The sequence below is a fragment of the Montipora capricornis genome, chromosome 2 (genome assembly GCF_036669925.1).
Source record: "Montipora capricornis isolate CH-2021 chromosome 2, ASM3666992v2, whole genome shotgun sequence".
NCBI classification, from domain to species: domain Eukaryota; kingdom Metazoa; phylum Cnidaria; class Anthozoa; order Scleractinia; family Acroporidae; genus Montipora; species Montipora capricornis.
Genome location: NC_090884.1, coordinates 28661343 through 28679214, shown reverse-complemented (window position 1 = coordinate 28679214; position 17872 = coordinate 28661343). Strand labels below are relative to the sequence as shown.

General features: G+C 40.1%; 1 protein-coding gene and 1 pseudogene across 1 annotated transcript in view; one reads left to right on the top strand and one right to left on the bottom strand.

The window, feature by feature from the left end:
• Positions 1-14107, top strand: part of LOC138039253 (N-alpha-acetyltransferase 35, NatC auxiliary subunit-like) — a 29995-nt gene extending 15888 nt beyond the window's left edge. Inside the window, exons 12-29 of the mRNA XM_068885460.1 lie at positions 130-219; positions 1951-2068; positions 2654-2742; positions 3022-3105; positions 3324-3383; positions 3773-3867; positions 4509-4575; positions 5340-5438; positions 5767-5820; positions 6298-6422; positions 6714-6796; positions 6931-6978; positions 9390-9472; positions 9950-10015; positions 10129-10239; positions 10934-11017; positions 12919-12999; positions 13777-14107. Coding sequence (XP_068741561.1) covers positions 130-219; positions 1951-2068; positions 2654-2742; positions 3022-3105; positions 3324-3383; positions 3773-3867; positions 4509-4575; positions 5340-5438; positions 5767-5820; positions 6298-6422; positions 6714-6796; positions 6931-6978; positions 9390-9472; positions 9950-10015; positions 10129-10239; positions 10934-11017; positions 12919-12999; positions 13777-13836 — 1497 coding nt within the window. The 3' untranslated portion in view covers positions 13837-14107. The remainder of the gene's footprint in view (positions 1-129; positions 220-1950; positions 2069-2653; positions 2743-3021; positions 3106-3323; positions 3384-3772; positions 3868-4508; positions 4576-5339; positions 5439-5766; positions 5821-6297; positions 6423-6713; positions 6797-6930; positions 6979-9389; positions 9473-9949; positions 10016-10128; positions 10240-10933; positions 11018-12918; positions 13000-13776) is intronic.
• Positions 14108-15671: 1564 nt separating this feature from the next.
• The window catches only part of LOC138039252 (uncharacterized), a 3432-nt pseudogene continuing 1231 nt past the window's right edge, over positions 15672-17872 (bottom strand).

Genomic DNA, 17872 nt, shown 5'->3' with positions numbered 1-17872 from the left:
TTGGAAAACGTGTTCTTTTGAAAAATATTTTTCCAGTGATTTGCTATTAATTTTCGATGGGAATAGGAATAAATAAAAAAAGTCCTAAAAGAATGTACTCTTACTCACCGTATCCATCTTCTCTTGTAGATGCAAATAAAAGGATTTGAAGCTGTATTAGCCAGATTGAAGTTCTACAAAGCATTTTACCTGGCGCTTATTTCCCTTGAAAAGTCAGAGGTCAGATGTTGTGTATTGTATTTCACTATGACATTAATATACCAACTTAACTGAGAGTAGGAGTACGAAAACGACTTGGGGTTTTGCATATACTGAGCTCGTACAGGAGGTTTCTGGAACGAGAGTTAACCCATTTAGCCTTCTCGAAGCAGAATCATTTGACTGCAGACCATAAAAAATACTCGCAGTGATTGTTAGATTAAAATGCAAACCTCTTTGGCCGTACAAATCCTTGAATCCCCCTGGTTGATGTTCATGTCTTTGTAGCACTCTAGGGTGCGTTAGTGGCCTCCCCTTCCCGATGGGTCGTTGCGTAAACTGCAATGATAAAGATGTCTGGAGAGAACGTTAACATTCTCTGTGAGGAAGAAATTCAGTTTGTTTTAACTTTCTGGCCGTTATTGTTTTTATGTTAAAACACGTCGCGTTTATTCAAGGCAGAACACTCAATTTCAATTGTAAACGGCTTCGAGACTGATTTACCAGCAAGTGAGCGCACTTGCTGGCTGTAGAATAAACTCGAATTTCTTCATATTGCACCCAGCGATTTTAATTTGTGACTCATTCTTCAGCCACCGCTTGCGCTTACTTAACAAAAGATCACTCCACCCTTCTCTAACCCATCTTTACATCACATGTGTACTAAAAAATCAAGAGAGAGTTATTCATGTTAGAAATTATTTGCCAACGGGATTGTCTGCTGTTTCCTTTCTTTCTAATTCCAAAGGATTGAAGTGAAAGCAAAAAGTCATTTTTGTTAAATTACAGGAGTATGTGGGATGAATAGGAAGCTAAACTAGAAAGAACAACCGTTTAATGCAATAAATCGATTTGTAGTTTCATTTAATAATAAGGGTGATCAATCGAAATGCAAAAAATACAAAACATACATTTCAAATACAAAAAATCGAAAGACATGTTAAATAACTGAGTGAAAGTAACAGTTGTTTATGCCATTGAAAATTGTTGAGACAAAAAATGTTGAGACACCCAAAACATTGATTCTTGGTCAAACCCATTAGAGTTTGCAGGTCGTGGCATTTAAGCAAACCTACCAAAATACGGTTCATTAAATGCGATTAATGAAAATATTCAGTTCGAACAGTTGATGCAAATTAATTATGACGAAGAACCGACCAAGATAGTGTACGTGTACCTGCATGTGTCTTAAGCCCTGTCCACACGTATCTGGGTATTTTTTAATCCGCAACTTTTTGTTTCCGGATACGCCTTCCGTCCACACATATCCGGCGAATTCACTGGCGAATCCGGAACTTTTTGAGTACGCTCTCCAGAGTGGATATTTTTTAATCCACTTTGAATCCGGAACCTTGAAGACGCTAAATCCGGAATTTTGTTATCCGAATGACGTAACATGATCGAGCCCAGTTCCTTACCGTGAAATCAATTCTCAAGATGGCTGCCGAGGGCAATATTATTTCTTTATGGCGCATGCTCCGTTACCTCTGTTTCCTTGAGGAGTCCTGAGTACTGGAGTGAATCCGGATACGTTTCGGATACGTGTGGACGTGCAAATTCGATTTGAATACGCTTCGTGTGGATGGGAATATTTTTGAATCCGGAAACAAAACGTTGCGGATTCAAAAATATCCGGATAGGTGTGGACAAATACCACACCCTAAATTATGGATCTACTTAAACAAAATGCTTGTTTTAGCATAATTAATCCTGGTTGTCTGTAAATGCACCTTTTATTGGTATTTGTTTTAGGGGTCCGGTGTACCTACTGCTAGGCAGTTGCTAAACACAGCATTAAATTTAATCGAAGCGGTCAGAAAGACGATAGGACTTGGTATCCAACCTGTCTCGACAGACGATAGCAAACAAGGTAATACATACAATAATTATATAAATGAATAAATTAACAACTAATAAGTAAATTAATTAATTAATTAATAACATACATGAAAAAATTATCCATTCTGATTAAGAAACGCAGTTTGCAGAAAAGAAGTAATCGGTGCCAAAAAACGTAACAAACCAAGCTTTCTAATTGGTCGAGACCCGAAAACTGCGTTTCGGTCGTCATTCACACTCACACACTGTATTTATATGTGATTCAGGGTTTTTATGGAAATCAAATAAGAATACAGTATAGGCATGCGAATACATGTAAGGTAGTGCTTGTCAGAGCTTAGCACACTATTGAGGTGTGTATCCTTTCCCTGTCCAAGATTTGCTGTTTTTGAAAACTGGAAAACTGAAGTCAATCAAGCTGTTTTTTTGCGAAACAAATCTTGTGTCTTTATGACGAAGTAAGTATGTTAAGTGATCGGGAACACTTTAACAGCAGTTGTCTGGTTTTGAACGTATTAGCCGTTCTTAAGTCATATACTTGTAAATGATTTTTTTTTTTTGGCGAGATGAATCCAGACACTAAAAACAGATAACATGTTATGGATTCTTTTCTCAGGTAGTATGATGGGATTTGAGCCTCTTGTCAATCAGCGACTTCTTCCGCCTTCATTTCCAAGATACACTGCAATCTTTAGTCGAAAGGAGGTGAGTTGATATTCCGTTAAGCCACTGACAGCCTTAAAAAAAAAAGACTAATCATGAAGGCTTTCTTTTCATAAACTACGGATTCTTTTTCGCTGTAGTCAGTCAGTTGTCGGACTGTTAAAAACAAAACCAGGAAAATGGATTGAAATCAACCAATCACATTTAGCTTAATGTTACAATTAATGAAACTGCGTACGTAATGGCCTTTCTTGAATTTCATTATTTTTGTAGAAGCATAGTAGACTGTCCTTGTTTTTCTTTTTCCTTTTTTCCCAAAAGGCCGTTGATTATACAGAAGGAATAGTCAAACGCTTTCTCCATATCTGTGAAGTCGTAAACTATGGATCTCTACATCTCATAATAGTATGTACCAGTTTTGTTACTTACTAGTAATTACACTGAAATCATTTTTACTGTCGAAGCTCTCTCAACGAACACTCGTAAACGGGTAGCTCTAATGATGGACGATATATAACTAAAAAAAACATTTATTTGAACTTCCATTCAAGCACTGTATTTTAACATTTTCGTGCGCGCACGATTTAAAGAAACCAAGTCTGATCCTCTCATTTTTCTTGTAGGATTTTATTTTAGAATTTAGCAAAAAGCGTCCATGTGTTTTAACGCGTTCGTATTTACAGGTAGGTTTGCAATTTTTTTTGTGGTTCCATATAAACATTTGAATCATTGCTCTGTAGTAAAGACATTTACGTATCGTTGAGGAAGTCAGAGATTTATCGCGACCTTTCAGATGGTCATCTTCCATATCGGTGGCTCAGTAATTGGAGCAGTGAGCAATAAAATCCGCTTGGTTTGCGGGCTCGGGTCTACTGGACCGGATCACGTGGTCCAAGTCGTGTGTGGATTGGAACATGCGGACTGAGTGATATGGTGCGAGTCACAAAAATCAAGTCGTTTGGAACGAGTCATGAAGCGGTTTATTTGGACCGGCTGAATTGGACCGAAAATGCAACGCCCAGTTTTTTTCCCTTGTTTTTTTTCACTTTTTTTTTTGTTATTTCCCAATCAGCTTCTGGTCTGGCAGAACAACAATCTTTTAGGAAAATCAGAGACGATACGAGACGCGATCAGAACGTTCAACAGTCCCCCATCAATTGCTGAAAAGTAAGAAAATTTGTCACATCTTTTTGGTGTTTTTAAGGACGGTGCCTACTAATTAAAGATATTTTTGCCCCGATGTGTGATTATGCAGGAAATGTAGATCTTAACAAGTGTTATTGAAATCCAAAAAGAAAATCGAGGGTAACCACGCATTTTTCAAAGATAATTCATGAATAATATTTGTAAAAAGCTTTAAAATACAAAGCAATGTATGACGTTCTTTCTCAAATTGGAGCTTAATTATCGCTCAAAAATGCATGGTTACCCCCAATTTTCTTTTTGGATACCTAGAGTACTTACTAAGATCTGCTTTCTCCGGGTAGTTTCAAACCGCGCAAAAATATCCCAGTATTAGTAAGCATCACCGATTGGAAATCCGAGTGTCTGGAGATGCGCAGAACGTATGCGCAATAACAATAGTAGGCACCGTCCTTAAATGCGAAACATTTCGCGAAAGCAAGAACGCCGTTTACTTCAGAATTCAATCGCAATGTGACCCAAGTATGGAATATGAATGGTTAAGGAAGATCGAAAGGAGGTGTTAAAATTTCGATATCTTTTGCCACTTATGACTCGCTAACCATCGGGGCTTATTTATAAGAAAGAAAGTAATTTCTTATTGGTTGTTAATTGTCTCTTTCTAGGTCATCTCTGAGCGGTAATCCTAAAGCTATTGAACTCGCTGATAGCTTTATTAGCAGAGCGGCCAGGGTAAGGTTTTTCTTTTTCTTAGTTCTGTAGGTACTAAATTGCTTTTTTATCGTGGCTTTGGTTTCGACGTTTCTTGTTTTGGTTGTTTCCTCAAGGCCGTCGATCAGTGACGTGGTAGCAGTGTTTGCGATTTCTTTTTTAGTAGGAGTCTAATCCCGTTTAAAAAAAAACAAAACAAAACAAAAAAACAAAAAACATAACAAACAGAGCAAGTCGACAATAAGTCAGACCATTTTGGCTGCTTTGGGACATCACCTTCCTCGGATGAATAGAGAGTGGAAAACTCTTTATTGGGATCTCGGGAGTCCCCTCAAGGGTAAACGTGTCCGAACCTATTTCAAGATGTCTCTGGGCGAGGTGTTCCTTCGTACTTGGTTCTATCCGCATTTCAAATTGTTCTCTTTCATATGCAGCTTCTGCATACATGTATCTTATCCTGTGCGTTTGGTGTTATTAATGGCTAGCTCCCAGTTTCCTTGATGCCGCAAATGGTGGAACAATGCACTGGTATCGCAAGGTCATGGGTTCAAACCCGTTCAAGCCTGAAATTTTCTGGCTTACATTTCGATACTGCTTAAGTAACGTTCATAATTGAGATGATGATCAAAAAGTGTGAACACTTATTTTCTCCTCAGTTTTCTGACATCTCAATTTTTTTTAAATATCTAGGGGTATTAACCTGTTTCAAGAGACACTGAAAAGAACTCTAAACATTACCTGTCCTAATCCCAAATTCACATTATTATAATTTGGTTGCCTTTCAGCCAGTTAAGTCGATTATCCACGCACTTGGCCACAATCGTGCTCGTCAGAGAGATAAGTTGGCGCATCTTCTCGAGGAATTTGCTGCTCTACAAGATGAGGTATCATACTGTGATTTTGGATGCTTTGAATCCAGGGTCGATCATAATTGGTTAATCCCGAGAAAGAAAACCTCAACGGAAGTCATTTGGACTCACCTACGTTGTCTAAAACCAAAGTTAATGTCTTTAATAACATCCCGTCTACTTCTCAACAGCTTTCCTTCCATCAGTGCAAAGCATGCACTTCTTGTCCCTGACTCAGACGTGCGAATCACCTTCTCACTTTAATTGTGTATTCCCTGCTAGCAGTCGTCTTCATCCCTTATATTTTGAAGCAAACAGCGTTGTGAATCTTGTTGTCATGAACGGTGTGTTTTGTCATCATCAGGCTGACAAAGTGGACGCACAACTTCACACTCTACTTGTCAAGGTCGAACCACAGGTATAAATGTGCTTAACACGATAAATATCAGTTGCAAAGAGTAAGAACACTTTGTCCTCGTATACAAGCATCATACCTATGCAACGAAAACAATCTAACATCTAACCTCGGGTAGTCTTCGGAAAAACTCGGACTTTTTCGGTAATTGTTTTCGGAATTCCATAAATAGTGGTCTAAGAAATTGTCCATTCGTATGAATTTCACATTACAGGTGTCCAGAGAAATAAAAACTAGTTCTATGGGATGAGCTGAATCTAGTTGAATTTTCTCGTTGTCAACTTATCGATTCGAGTTTCTTTTGTAGAGTTTTCGTTCAGCAGTTTTTATTATTTATTGTAACTTCCAGAAAGATTTCTTGCCAGGGCTTTCTCTTTCCGTGCACACGTTCATACACCTCGCCAATAAATTCAACCTACACTCAGTTCGTATTTACCGTTAATTTAATAAACATTTTTTTGTTTGTTTCTAATTTTTCAGCGTCAGCATTTGGCTTGTTTTGGTTCGTGGGTGTTGTACCACACCCTGAATATCATGATTCAGTATCTGTTGTCTGGATTTGAACTGGAGCTCTACAGCCCACACGAATATCATTACGTGTTTTGGTAGGCTACCAATTTGTTTCAATTCGGTTTGTACTCGAAGTAGTCCTTCATAGCAGGATTTTTGATCACCCAAAATAAAAGGAAGAGGATGATTGGTCCTCCAGTAACTTTGAATGGAAGAGTTATTCTAATTGGCTCTTTAGTGCCGTCCCGTTACCAGAAAAGTCTAGTTTTATTTTATCTCTACCACTGCCGAGGTAAAAAGAGACTCTTCTCGCACACATGAGTTACGAAGTTGTGTAGCAGGTGTAGGTAGAGCGTGATAGCAACTCATATTTTTCAATGTTTAAGGTACCTTGAATTTCTATTTGGTTGGCACATGACATGTCTTAACCGAGCCGAGAAGTTGCTACAGGCTCAAGAATCCGCATTGGGTAAAGTCCTCTTGTGTTCTAATATTTAAATGACGTATTTCTTTTCTGAAAGCCAAGAGTTTGCTCCTCGTTCAATTCAGTTTCTTCATGGTAGCTTTACTAGACAATAACCTCAGCTAGTTTTCTCCCTGCAGAACAAAAAAGCGGTCGCAGTGGAAAGAAAAACAAGAAGAAGAAAAAAGGTGAGGAAACTCTTCTGTTTCAACGATTAAACTTAATTCTGACTGAATAAGAGGAGTATAATTAAATTGTTCATTGTACTCTGTAAAGTCTGAGTCAAGTTGATATGGTAACCGCGTGCGCGGGACACAAAATGGAAAAATTAGTATGTAATTTTTATTGAAAATAATGTGGAAAGTCTAAAACACAAAGCAGATGTTTATGCAGACAATAGTTTGATATGAAATATGATGGAAAATAATTGCAAACAATGATATTTCCAACGAAGCCAATGGAACAGTTGTTTCATTAACTGTTACAATTTTACGAAACCACCGGAAGTTGTTTCGGGCGCAATCATTTTCCATATAAGGTCATGCGCTAAGTATAGGAAATCGTATGGGCAAGAGTCCATTTCGTGATCTATGGGCACGAGTGATGTAGGCGAGTGCAATTTGAGAACTTTCAAAACATCACGTGTGACCATAAATCACGAAATGAGTGAGCAAGTTCATAGGATTTTTTGTTTATTATATACTCGGTAAAATAACTCCATCGCTTTGTTTCCTTAGCAACTTCCGTATTGCACTCTATAACCTATTTATGCGTTCGGCATTGACCAATCAGAGTATATAATAAGAGAGAATATGAGAGCTGATAATCAAGATTGAGTGAACCAATCAGATCTAGAAACGAGAAACCGGCGGTAAATCCGAGATTGAAAATGTAATGAAGCTTTATTCCTCCTTTGCGGGTCACATTGACCACAACAAAGCTTCTTATTGTGAGCTAGAGATTCAGGTCCCTGGGTTGAGTTGTTCAAAAAGAGATTGGCAGTCCGATTAATCGTGAAAACTCAGTGTTGAAGGCTACGGTAATACGAGCAACGAAAACGTCCAACTTGTCTCGCAACATTGCAACATTGCTGTGAACTAGTCGAAAAGCCCTGTTGCGCGTTTTGCATCCCCCGCAAACCCTGTCTCGCAACAAAAAAAATGTGTTGATTTTGTTGCAGAAAGTAGAACCGACCTCTGCTTTCTACAACACGCTGCAGCAACTTGCAACACATTTGCTGTTGTTGTTGTTGTTGCGAAACAGGTTGTGCGTGGGATGTAAAACGTGTAACATCGCTTTTCGACTAGTTTCGCAGCAATGTTCCAAGACAAGTTGGACGTTTTTGTTGCTCGTATTACCGTAGCCTAAGGTGCCGCTTTGCCTCCCGCACCTGCAGCTCTTTTGACAATCAACCTGCGTGAACAAAGCATACAGAGCCGTTACAGTGCAACGCGGCTTACCGTGGCCACCCAATAAACTTTCACATTTGACAATTACGTGTAATACGTCAACTCAACAACCCATGCAACGGTGTTGAACTTACAACTGTGGCAACTTTGCAAGGAGGCTTGACTTTCAATCAAATTCACATATCCTAATTGCAGGACAATTCGTAAAAAACTTCGTTAGGTGACCACGGTAAGGCGCGTCGCACTGTAACATTGATCTCTAAGCAGTCTTTTTCGTAAGATAATGTTTGTCTTACTTGGTTTCCATTAAGCAGGCAGTTTCGTCTCTGTTTTGCCATGACTTTTTCGTCACATCTGGTGTAGAAGCAATTGGCCAAGAGACTCGTTTTAAAGCAAGGCGCGCCCTCGTGTTTGAGGCCTAGCAGCTGTCACAATAGGGAGTTTAAGCACGCGCGTTTTTGAGAGCGGACGGCAACCGGAAGAGAACATTTCGTGTTCTAGGACGGTGGTGTCTGCCACATTTTTATACTAATCATCTGTAATGGAAAAAAGATACTTGGCAATGTTCATGTGGTTGTGTGAAGACAAGTTAAAAGGGAAAACAGCCCACTTCCGGTTGCCGTCCGCGTCTCAAAAACGCGCGTGCTTAAGCTCCCTATTAAATATTCAGTGGCTCGTGTGCGACTTAACCTTGCTTTTTAGATTTTTTATCGGTCGAGGCGGCGTGGTCTTGTGGCTAAGAAGTTTGATTGTACTTCTTCCTCGCTTTGGAAACAGCCAATAGGCCATTTTACAGTTGTTTGCTCAGCGACCAAGCCTATGAATGGCTGCGAGGCTGCCGGTGACCTTGCATTGATACAGACCTCACTGCTTTTATCATGTAAATTGTGTTGTTGTAAGGCTAATTAGTCCATATTAACATTACAAAAGCATGAAGGTTTGTATCAAAACAGGGTCACCGGCAGCCTCGCTTCCATTGTTAGGCCTGGTAACTTAGCCACAACTGTAAAATGGTCTATCGGCAAATTACCAGTTTGGCTTTCTGACCAATTTTGGTTCTGTCCTTTAAACCCTCAATTTCAAATTATTAAAGTGGAGTGCCTCAGAACAAGCTTGAGAGCCACTCTAAGCGAAACAGTTTACGTCTTACTTTTATCCTCTTCTCTGTTTTTCGAATTCCTTTCGTTTAGCAAGTGAAAAAACCATCCTAGAACATCAAGGAATGTGGCATCTCTATCAAGGAATGAGACATTTATGTCAAGGATATCTCCGGGTAACAACTCATCAATTATATTGTTTCCTCTGCAGCTTACTCAGGAGTCGCTTCCTTTCCGGTACGCCCGGGAAGCAAGTAAAATAGACTGGGAAGCCGAGTGTATTATTGTATTTCTGGCTTTCACGCTCTTTAGCTTAAAGATGCGCTCGTCTCACCTTTACGGGTGTCATGATCACAGTATCACAGCATCTGGATGTGGGTCGGTTATTTCGAAGTGAAATAGAAGGAGAGCATACTAATTGGCTGGCTTTGTAGAAATGATATGAAATGCCGGTGAACTACTCTAGAGTCCTTGTCGCTGAGGAACTCTACAGAAATCAAAATAAACAATATCAATAAAATAAAACTGAGAAGAGGGAAAATCAGATTATCCGGAGAAGAATTCTTGGGAATCGGACCCGTTCCTTGTAATGGAAAAGTCAAGTGACCTCGCTACTACGTCGACTCTGACTTAAATTCCTTTCTTATTATCAGGCTCTCGAAGGATTTGAGCTGCAGAAGAAAACAAAAAAACCTGCGGACAAGTTTGGTTCTGAAAAGGTATAACTACTATAAAAGCTATACGTAATTTATACTGTGGTTGTCATTTGAAGAGTAATAATCTGTCGAAGTATGCGATCTTTTTTATTGTGTTATTTTCAACTCTCTCGCAGCTGCGATATGAACGTCGTTTTCTACCATTCCAATCCGTGGATACACCGCAACCCATGTTTTATACACACTACAAAGAATACAGTAACATGTCCAAGATGAAAGCATCACAGGTATAACTATATAGCGGACCAAAGTTCGCCGGGAAATAATAATTTCGCGCATTTCAGATTCCTGTGCCACGGGTCTTTTACTTGTAAGCTTCAAGCCGAAAGAAACAATGTCAAGTTGGCTGAATGAGTAAAGCCAGTATGGTCATAGGTCAGCAGATCACAAGTTTGAGTCAGCCAAAACTACACTTGAAACATTTTGACCATGGGCCCGTTTCTCGAAAGTCCCGACAACTTTTTGGGCCCGATTTTGTGAAAGTGCCATTCGCTTGCTTTGGAAAGCTGGTGTTTTAACATGTTTTCAGGATAGCAAAAAGCAAGAGAACCGGGTTGCAGGCATGGTAAATATAGATTCAATGATTTGGGTAATAGTAATCCAAAGGCTTAACGGCGAACTTTGCTACGGTCCCGCCTTCAAAGTTCTTTCTGCGTGCTTCCCTTAAGCTTAATTAATCGTTTCTTGGCTTAGTCGCTTCCTCTCGCGGTTTGCGCGCTATGGTCACAGACGAAAGAAAAGAAGACACGCGCATGGAGAGCTGACAAAGTAGCACGGTACCTAACTTCGCCTGCCTCTAAGAATTTCTTTGTTTGCTTTCTCATGAAATCCTTAGGAAAAAGCTTTCTCCTTTCACTCTCGTGTCTTTTGTTGATAATACATTGAGTAAATTTAGTTCATTGGTTTTTTTTTGTTTGGCAGAGCACAGAACTGTTTATAATGGCGTCAAATGCCTTCCAGCAAGCCAAGTCCATATTTGAATTGGTTAATAATGTGCATAGTGAGGTGAGGTGTATTTTAATGATAAAGCGTTAAGGTGGAGTTAGATAGATTGCTTGTACCACTACCACTACCACTGCTTTCGCTTTTTGGCAACTTTGGTGACCGACCGTTTTCGTTTGCTGTCTGAAATTGTGTTTTGATTGCCATTACATCTCTACTACAGGCTTTATGATAGATGAGTTATATTACATCGCTTTAAATATTACGGTTTGAGCAATTCAGTTCTTGGTAGGTTGGTGGTCTTGGTTAAGGTAGGGGATTAGTCAGCGAATAGTTGCAGATTCGCGTCCCGTTTCCGGACACATGGGATGTCTTTAAAAATGTTCATTCCCTAGCCTGGCATTGCTTTCAGATTGCCAGTTTTCTGAAATAGTGAGAACGAATTGTCTTGCCGTTGCCTTAGTAATCCCTCTCATTCAGTACTGTCTAGTGTGACTCCTGTTTGGAGTTGCAGCCAGTTTTTTTTTTCGAGTATGCCCGAGTCATCATCGATCAAAGCACCTGGCGTTCGCCTTAAAAGCCTTACTACTTTTTCGGGCGTAACTGATTCGGCTGTCACAAATCTCGAAGTACTGTATGTTCAAGGAAAAAACGTTGAAGTTGATTTGCTTTTTTTTCTTCATGTCAAAGGCCAGTTTTTTAGAGTGAGAAAATTGCAGTTGTTTCCAAATTGCTTTCCGGTCCAAAGAAAGCTTTTAAAGTGGTACTATGATAAAAAAGATCACGTCCTTTTTGTCTTTGATTTTCAAAGTGTGTTCACTTAACATCTGTTTGGCACACTTTTTGAGTTTTGTTGTTTATCTCAAGGCTGTTTACATTGAGTGTAAGTTTAGGATTTCACGGTCTGCCATTACTCAATTTTAAAACTGACCGACTGGGCCTCAGAGGGTTGGATCCAGAGGAAAATGACGTCATTCACTCAATAGCTTAAAATTTCAGTGTGTAAACGCAGTTTATTATGTATGCAAAACGTGAGTTCAAAAACCTGAAAGCCCGAAACTCCCTGTTGCATATTAAATTATTTAACTAGCGAATCTTTGACGTCATCTTCTCCTCGATCCAACTCTCTCAAGATTTAAAAGTTAGTGTTATGGCGGACCATTAAATAGGAAAATTCCAGTTTAAATAAACATGTGTCGTTTTGAAATTAAGGCTTAAAACTTGGGTCACTTAGTGTTTAGTTAACGTAGTTTTGAGATCCAAAGGAAAATAATCTTTGATTTTTTGCTCATAGTACCACTTTAAGGAAAACCCCCTGCATGCCCTCTCCCCTTCTGACTGGTGTCTCCCGGCCCGTGTGTTCCAGTGTTACAAAGCAATGAACTTCAGTATTATGGCGCAATAGTTAATATTACCAGGTGATCTCGTGACGTAATTCGGAGGACTGGGGAGAAAAACTTTAGCGCCGTATCCCACAACCGCGCGCGGCCTTATTTTTTAATTCAACATGGCAGAGGCGAGGTTAGATCTCGTCGGATCTACTTGAATGTTCATTCAGTAACAGGAAATGTGGTAGACACGTAATAATCTGTTGAGTTTTGGCGATGAAAGGTACTGCAGGGAGTTTGGAAACAACATCTAAGGCCGCACGCGGTTGTGGGACACGGCGTTAAAATTTTTCTTACCAGTCCTCCAAATTACGTCACCAGATCACCTGGTAAATAGTGAGCGCTTGTTTCGTGCCTGATAGGTGTTGTTAAAAGGGTAGCCTCCTTATGCAATTTGTGTTGCGGTCATCGTCGTCATAATTTTGGTTTTGGCATCATGATCATGAATGGTAAAGATTGGTGGGTTTTTTTTTCTTATTGTTGCGATTGTGAAAGTACTACAAAGCTGAATGCGCTTAAAATGGCTTTTGGGGAGTTGCAACTTTTAGACCTTGTTGCGTTTCCTTTTTCATGCAGGTTACGTTGTTGTTGAAAGTAACAAAGACAAATCTCGTAGTCGCAAAGCTCGCAGCTGGAGGCCATAAGAAAGATTCTAAGGTGGGCAATTCCTGCATAGTTACCCCATTCTTGTGTGTTAGTTGGACTTTAAAGGGTTAACGTGACATGTAAGGCGAGTAAGCGTTGGAAGGAGTGCTTACTAGTGAAGCGTTCTTGTTGTTCGTTAGTAGAGCTTCCGATGGGGTGATCGAACGGGAAAAAAACACACCAGGGATATTAAAGAACCTCGACATGAAATTTTCTTGCGAAACCAGCGTCAAGGCTAAATTTCTGTGCGATTTTGTTTTCATTTTCTGTTTAAATCGGTTTCCCACGAACGCTGACCAATGAACAGCCACAAGCCACCACCGAACCAATCTTTTGCTGATAGTAAGTTTCTGGTGATCTGTGGGTAGTTCCAGGACTCTGTGCGAGCTAACGGCCTGTCTGGTGACCTTTTTTAATGTTTGAGCCCACAAAGTACTGGAACGACCCAGGACGAAATAGTCTATTGGAGCTGACGTAGCAATGAACGCCTGACACAATGCAGATGGCTTCAGAAATCAAACTAGCGCCTTCCCCTTGCCACATGCTTAGTAGCACATTGCCTCGCCGCGAAATATTTTGAATTGACCACATTTATTTTAAGGTTATGTTGGAAAGGAATAAGCCTTTGATGATGAATTTTCTCACTGTTCTTGTACTAGGCTAACAATCGAATGCTTGGCAACGCGCAAGTTATGAAGACATTTGAATTGTGTGAAATAACGCTCAGGCTACTCAACAAGGCTGGCAAGCCTAGGTTATTTCTTTGTTTGTTTGTTTCTTTGTCCTCAGATTCCTCCAGAGTTTGACTTTCAGTGTCACCGTGCTTTTCCGATCATCAAGCTTAAGTGAGCATTACTAGTTAGGTCCACCGTGATACATGGACTTTGAAGACGAACACTCCGAATTTTCCACGCTTTATCGTCAACACCGTCCTTGTTTGGAAACAAGTCACATATTAATTCAATGTCTCTCTCGGGATGTGTTCATTCCACTGAAGTTAATTACTGTACGAGGAATTATTTGCTTTGTTGCCGAGAAACATGTCTCCAAACTCCAAAACAATTAGAAGAAACTTTCGTGATATGGTTTGCTCGTCAATTAAAATCTGTATAAGGCTGGAGAGCAACAGACTTTTGTTCAGTGTTTGGTGGTACTTTGCTTCGTTAAACCGTCAGCCGGTAAGAGGGTCAGTCAATCGGTCTGATGGACACGCAATCCCATCCTGTTTTTAAAGATATTTTGCTTCGACTTAAGGTCACGCAAGATACCGTCTGTGATCTCTTCTCTCAAAGCTTTCTCTTTTAAGGATTACCGGCCGAGTTATTCGAAGTATTATTAGCGCTAAAATCAAAGGTGACTACCATAGCAAGGTATAGGGTTTTAACCATTGTTTGGTCACGAGCAGGTTAAGGAGTTGGGTGTGTGTGTGTGTGTGTGTGTGAGGGGGGGGGGGGGGGGGGTAATGATTTAGGGAGGCAAGGATAGCAGGGTAACGCCTAATGTTTTTCAGGTTCGATTCCTTTGTTGGTTCCGTACTCTGCTCTAAGGTGTTTTTCTTAGGTAACCACGGTTTTACGGTACCTCGCTATCAAAAATGCCAACAGTTCATTGAGATTTCATTTGATTCGCAATCTCCCCAATTACAAGAGCACCTTGTACTCTGCCATGTCAGCTTCGTTAAGTAATGAACGCCATGATGAACACTAATCCTATGTTGAGCATCTCGTCCCACGGATTTCACGGCTATATATTATTCCCATGACACCTTCATCAAAAGCAGCGTCTTGAAGATCCCCTCGTCATTTACAGTCCAATCAAATATTAAAGTTCTAGAGTCAATCGCGACACAAAACCTAATCTCCTCGATTAGGGGTTCTTTACACGGTAAAATGAAGATCATAGCTCGACTAAGACCCTAGAGAGGGCATTATGCTAGTGACACATGTTTAGTTTACATAAAAAAAGATGCACTTAACTCTAGTGCTAATGTAAGGATCTTCTTTTCTCTATGTAAACAGTCCCTTAAAGAGGTGTTAGCGCGTGCACAAACATAGGTCATCGGAAGTTGTGTTGTAATATGTACTCGTTGACCTCTTAATTTGAATCATCAGCGACATGTGTCATGACAATAAGGCACATCTAGGCTTTGTTGGGAAAGACAACATTCTCGAGAATGTGCTAGTTTTACAACCTAACTTACGCAAGCTGATGGATCGGAAATAGTCTTCGATGTAGAACAAAAAGGTTAGGCTGATGCCGATGTTCAACTGTATCCCCCCGATGACGTGAGCAAAACCAAAAGGGCCACCCCCCCTACGAGTATCCCTCAAACATAAAGTTATTAATTAATGTCTTTCATATCAATTTTTTTTATTATAGGTAATCGCATGATTTCGAGTGCAATGTCCAAGAAATAAGCTCGAGTAAATTTTTCAAAGTGCACTAGCCTGTAGGGCGAGTGCAATTCGTAGTCTCTGAAAAAATTCCAAATTGCACGAGGAAAATCATTTGATTACTTATTAATAATATACATGAAAAAAATCACGGAAAAATTGCGCCATCCAGGGCTCGCATTTGATTGGCTATCGATACAAAAATTTCACCTTTATTGCACTAATTTCTGCACTCTGTTTGGGATTAATAGGCCTTTTGCAACTAACGATCACATGGTACAAAATCCGCCATGCCGGAGGGCAAGCTCATTATTATTCCCCCACTGGGACATTAAAGCTTGACTTGCCTTTGTTTTAATGTCCCAGTGGGGGAATAATAATGAGCTTGCCCTCCAAGCATGGCGGATTTTGTACCATGTGATCGTTAGTTGCAAAAGGCCTATTGACGTGCGCTCAGCTAATCAACCCGCTGAAATTTTTTCATGTATATTATTAAGGAGGATGTAATTAGTTCTTTATCCGGCCCTTTTTACACTTGTAGATGACGTTTGTTTTCGCTCAGTCTCAAAATATCCCGATTGAGTACATAACGCAAATGATGACTAGAACTAGCCTTATCTCTTATGACATGACGTAGTTACATTAACGCCTGCATTATGGGTGGTTCTCGTAAAACAATACTCTGCAAGGTCTGTTATTGTTAAGCAGTGTCTCCTGAATAATGGTTCTACCACAAGGCCAAGGAGACCCGCGATGAATATGCCCATACCGGTCGCAACGGCAACAAACCCCAAAACAAACTCCCTAAGTGGATACTCATATGATTCAGTGAAAACTTGCAGGACGTTGGCGTACATAATACCTATGACGAGTCCAGCAAGAAAAGACAACACTAACAACGTTGAGATGTCTGGGAGAAAGCGATACCAGGTCGCAAACAAGCAGAAAATCAGAATACAGAGTTCAATGATGGTCAGTGCCCATAGCTTCCTAATCATCACTTTAGGCACGAGTTCTTCTTTGATAAAGGACACTGCTGCAAGGTGTGATCTACCGATGAATTCTCCCAACAAGAATAACGTTATGTAATATTGGTAATGATCCCGAGGAGGGAAGGGTGAGTTAGGGAATGCGTAGGTCGTGATGACGGCTTGCATGACTAAGAACTCTGAACCCCACGAAATCACGACAAAGAGAATTGACGGACAGATCTCCTTCAGGGCTTGGAGCTTTGCTTCTCTTGTTAACAAGACAGGAGTGGGAACATCAGTTTTGCCATCATCAGGGATTTTCTCATACTCAAATTTCATTTCCTTCCGGCTTCTTGGTGTAGAGTCGCTGTGTTTTCTCTCCATCAGAAAATAAAACACGCAGTAGAGAACAACCAGACCCGCTACTGTTAACGTTGTGGTTTCTGATGACACGCAAAACCACGTCGTCATCGCTAAGTGAGAATACAAGACAAGAGAAAGCAATTAGCCACAGTTTGAGACCTTACGGATCGAAATTTGTGCTCACGGAAATTCCAAGGAGCCAAATTGTGCGTTACACCCAGGTCACCTTTAGGCAATAAGAGTGTGTCAAATAAGTTTTTCTGTTTACGGTAATCATGAGACAATGCGAAAAACAATTCGGTCAAATGGAACGCGACGTGTCGATTCGACTGGTCGCACCGGTCATACGGCCCAAAATTTTGCGGTAGGACTGAACCGAAATAGACCGTTTTGGCCGTTTGGACCCAAAAGTTTTTTTTCTTTTTTGCTGGAAAGGTTGGCGCCCTTGAGAGAATGCTCTTACCGCAGGGAAACCGCACAGTCTATTGTAAAATGTTATGGTTCAATTTTGTATTTGATTTTAAAAGAATTCAAACTAGTTCAATTTTGGTTTTTCGTTTGTTTCATATTATGATGATGAATAATAGACAATGAAAAATTGAACTGGTTTGAAAAATCTTAAACCAAGAAAAAACCGCAACATATAGTCAATCATCCTTCATCGGAAGGAATATAACAGTAAACTAAGAGGCAAGATGTTAAAACGTTGGAAAGTTAACTCATATCCGTAGTTTCAATGGCTGTTTTCACACTAGAAGACGAACAACCCGTCCTATGATTTGGTCGACTAATGCTAATTCAAGACGGCCGATGCAGCTGGTATTGTCCGACGTAAATTCATAACAGACGTACAATGGAGCGACAATTAAACTGGACAACTTTTAGCGCGTGAAGACTGGCACTAGGTATGGCTTGGTTACCGCACCTTTATCGCCAACCTTTCCTCCCTCCATCATATCAAAAAAAACTTTTCCATAAACAATCAACACGAACTCTTCTCCAAATTAACGATTATCATAGTTAATTTAGGACAGTGTGTCCCAGGACTTGAGGTAGCAGAGAAAATCCGTGGATTGGATTTGAACCCGGAGTTTCAACGCTATTCTCTATTTTCGAATTCCCCATAATACACTTTGTTTGCCCCCCAAATTTTGCATA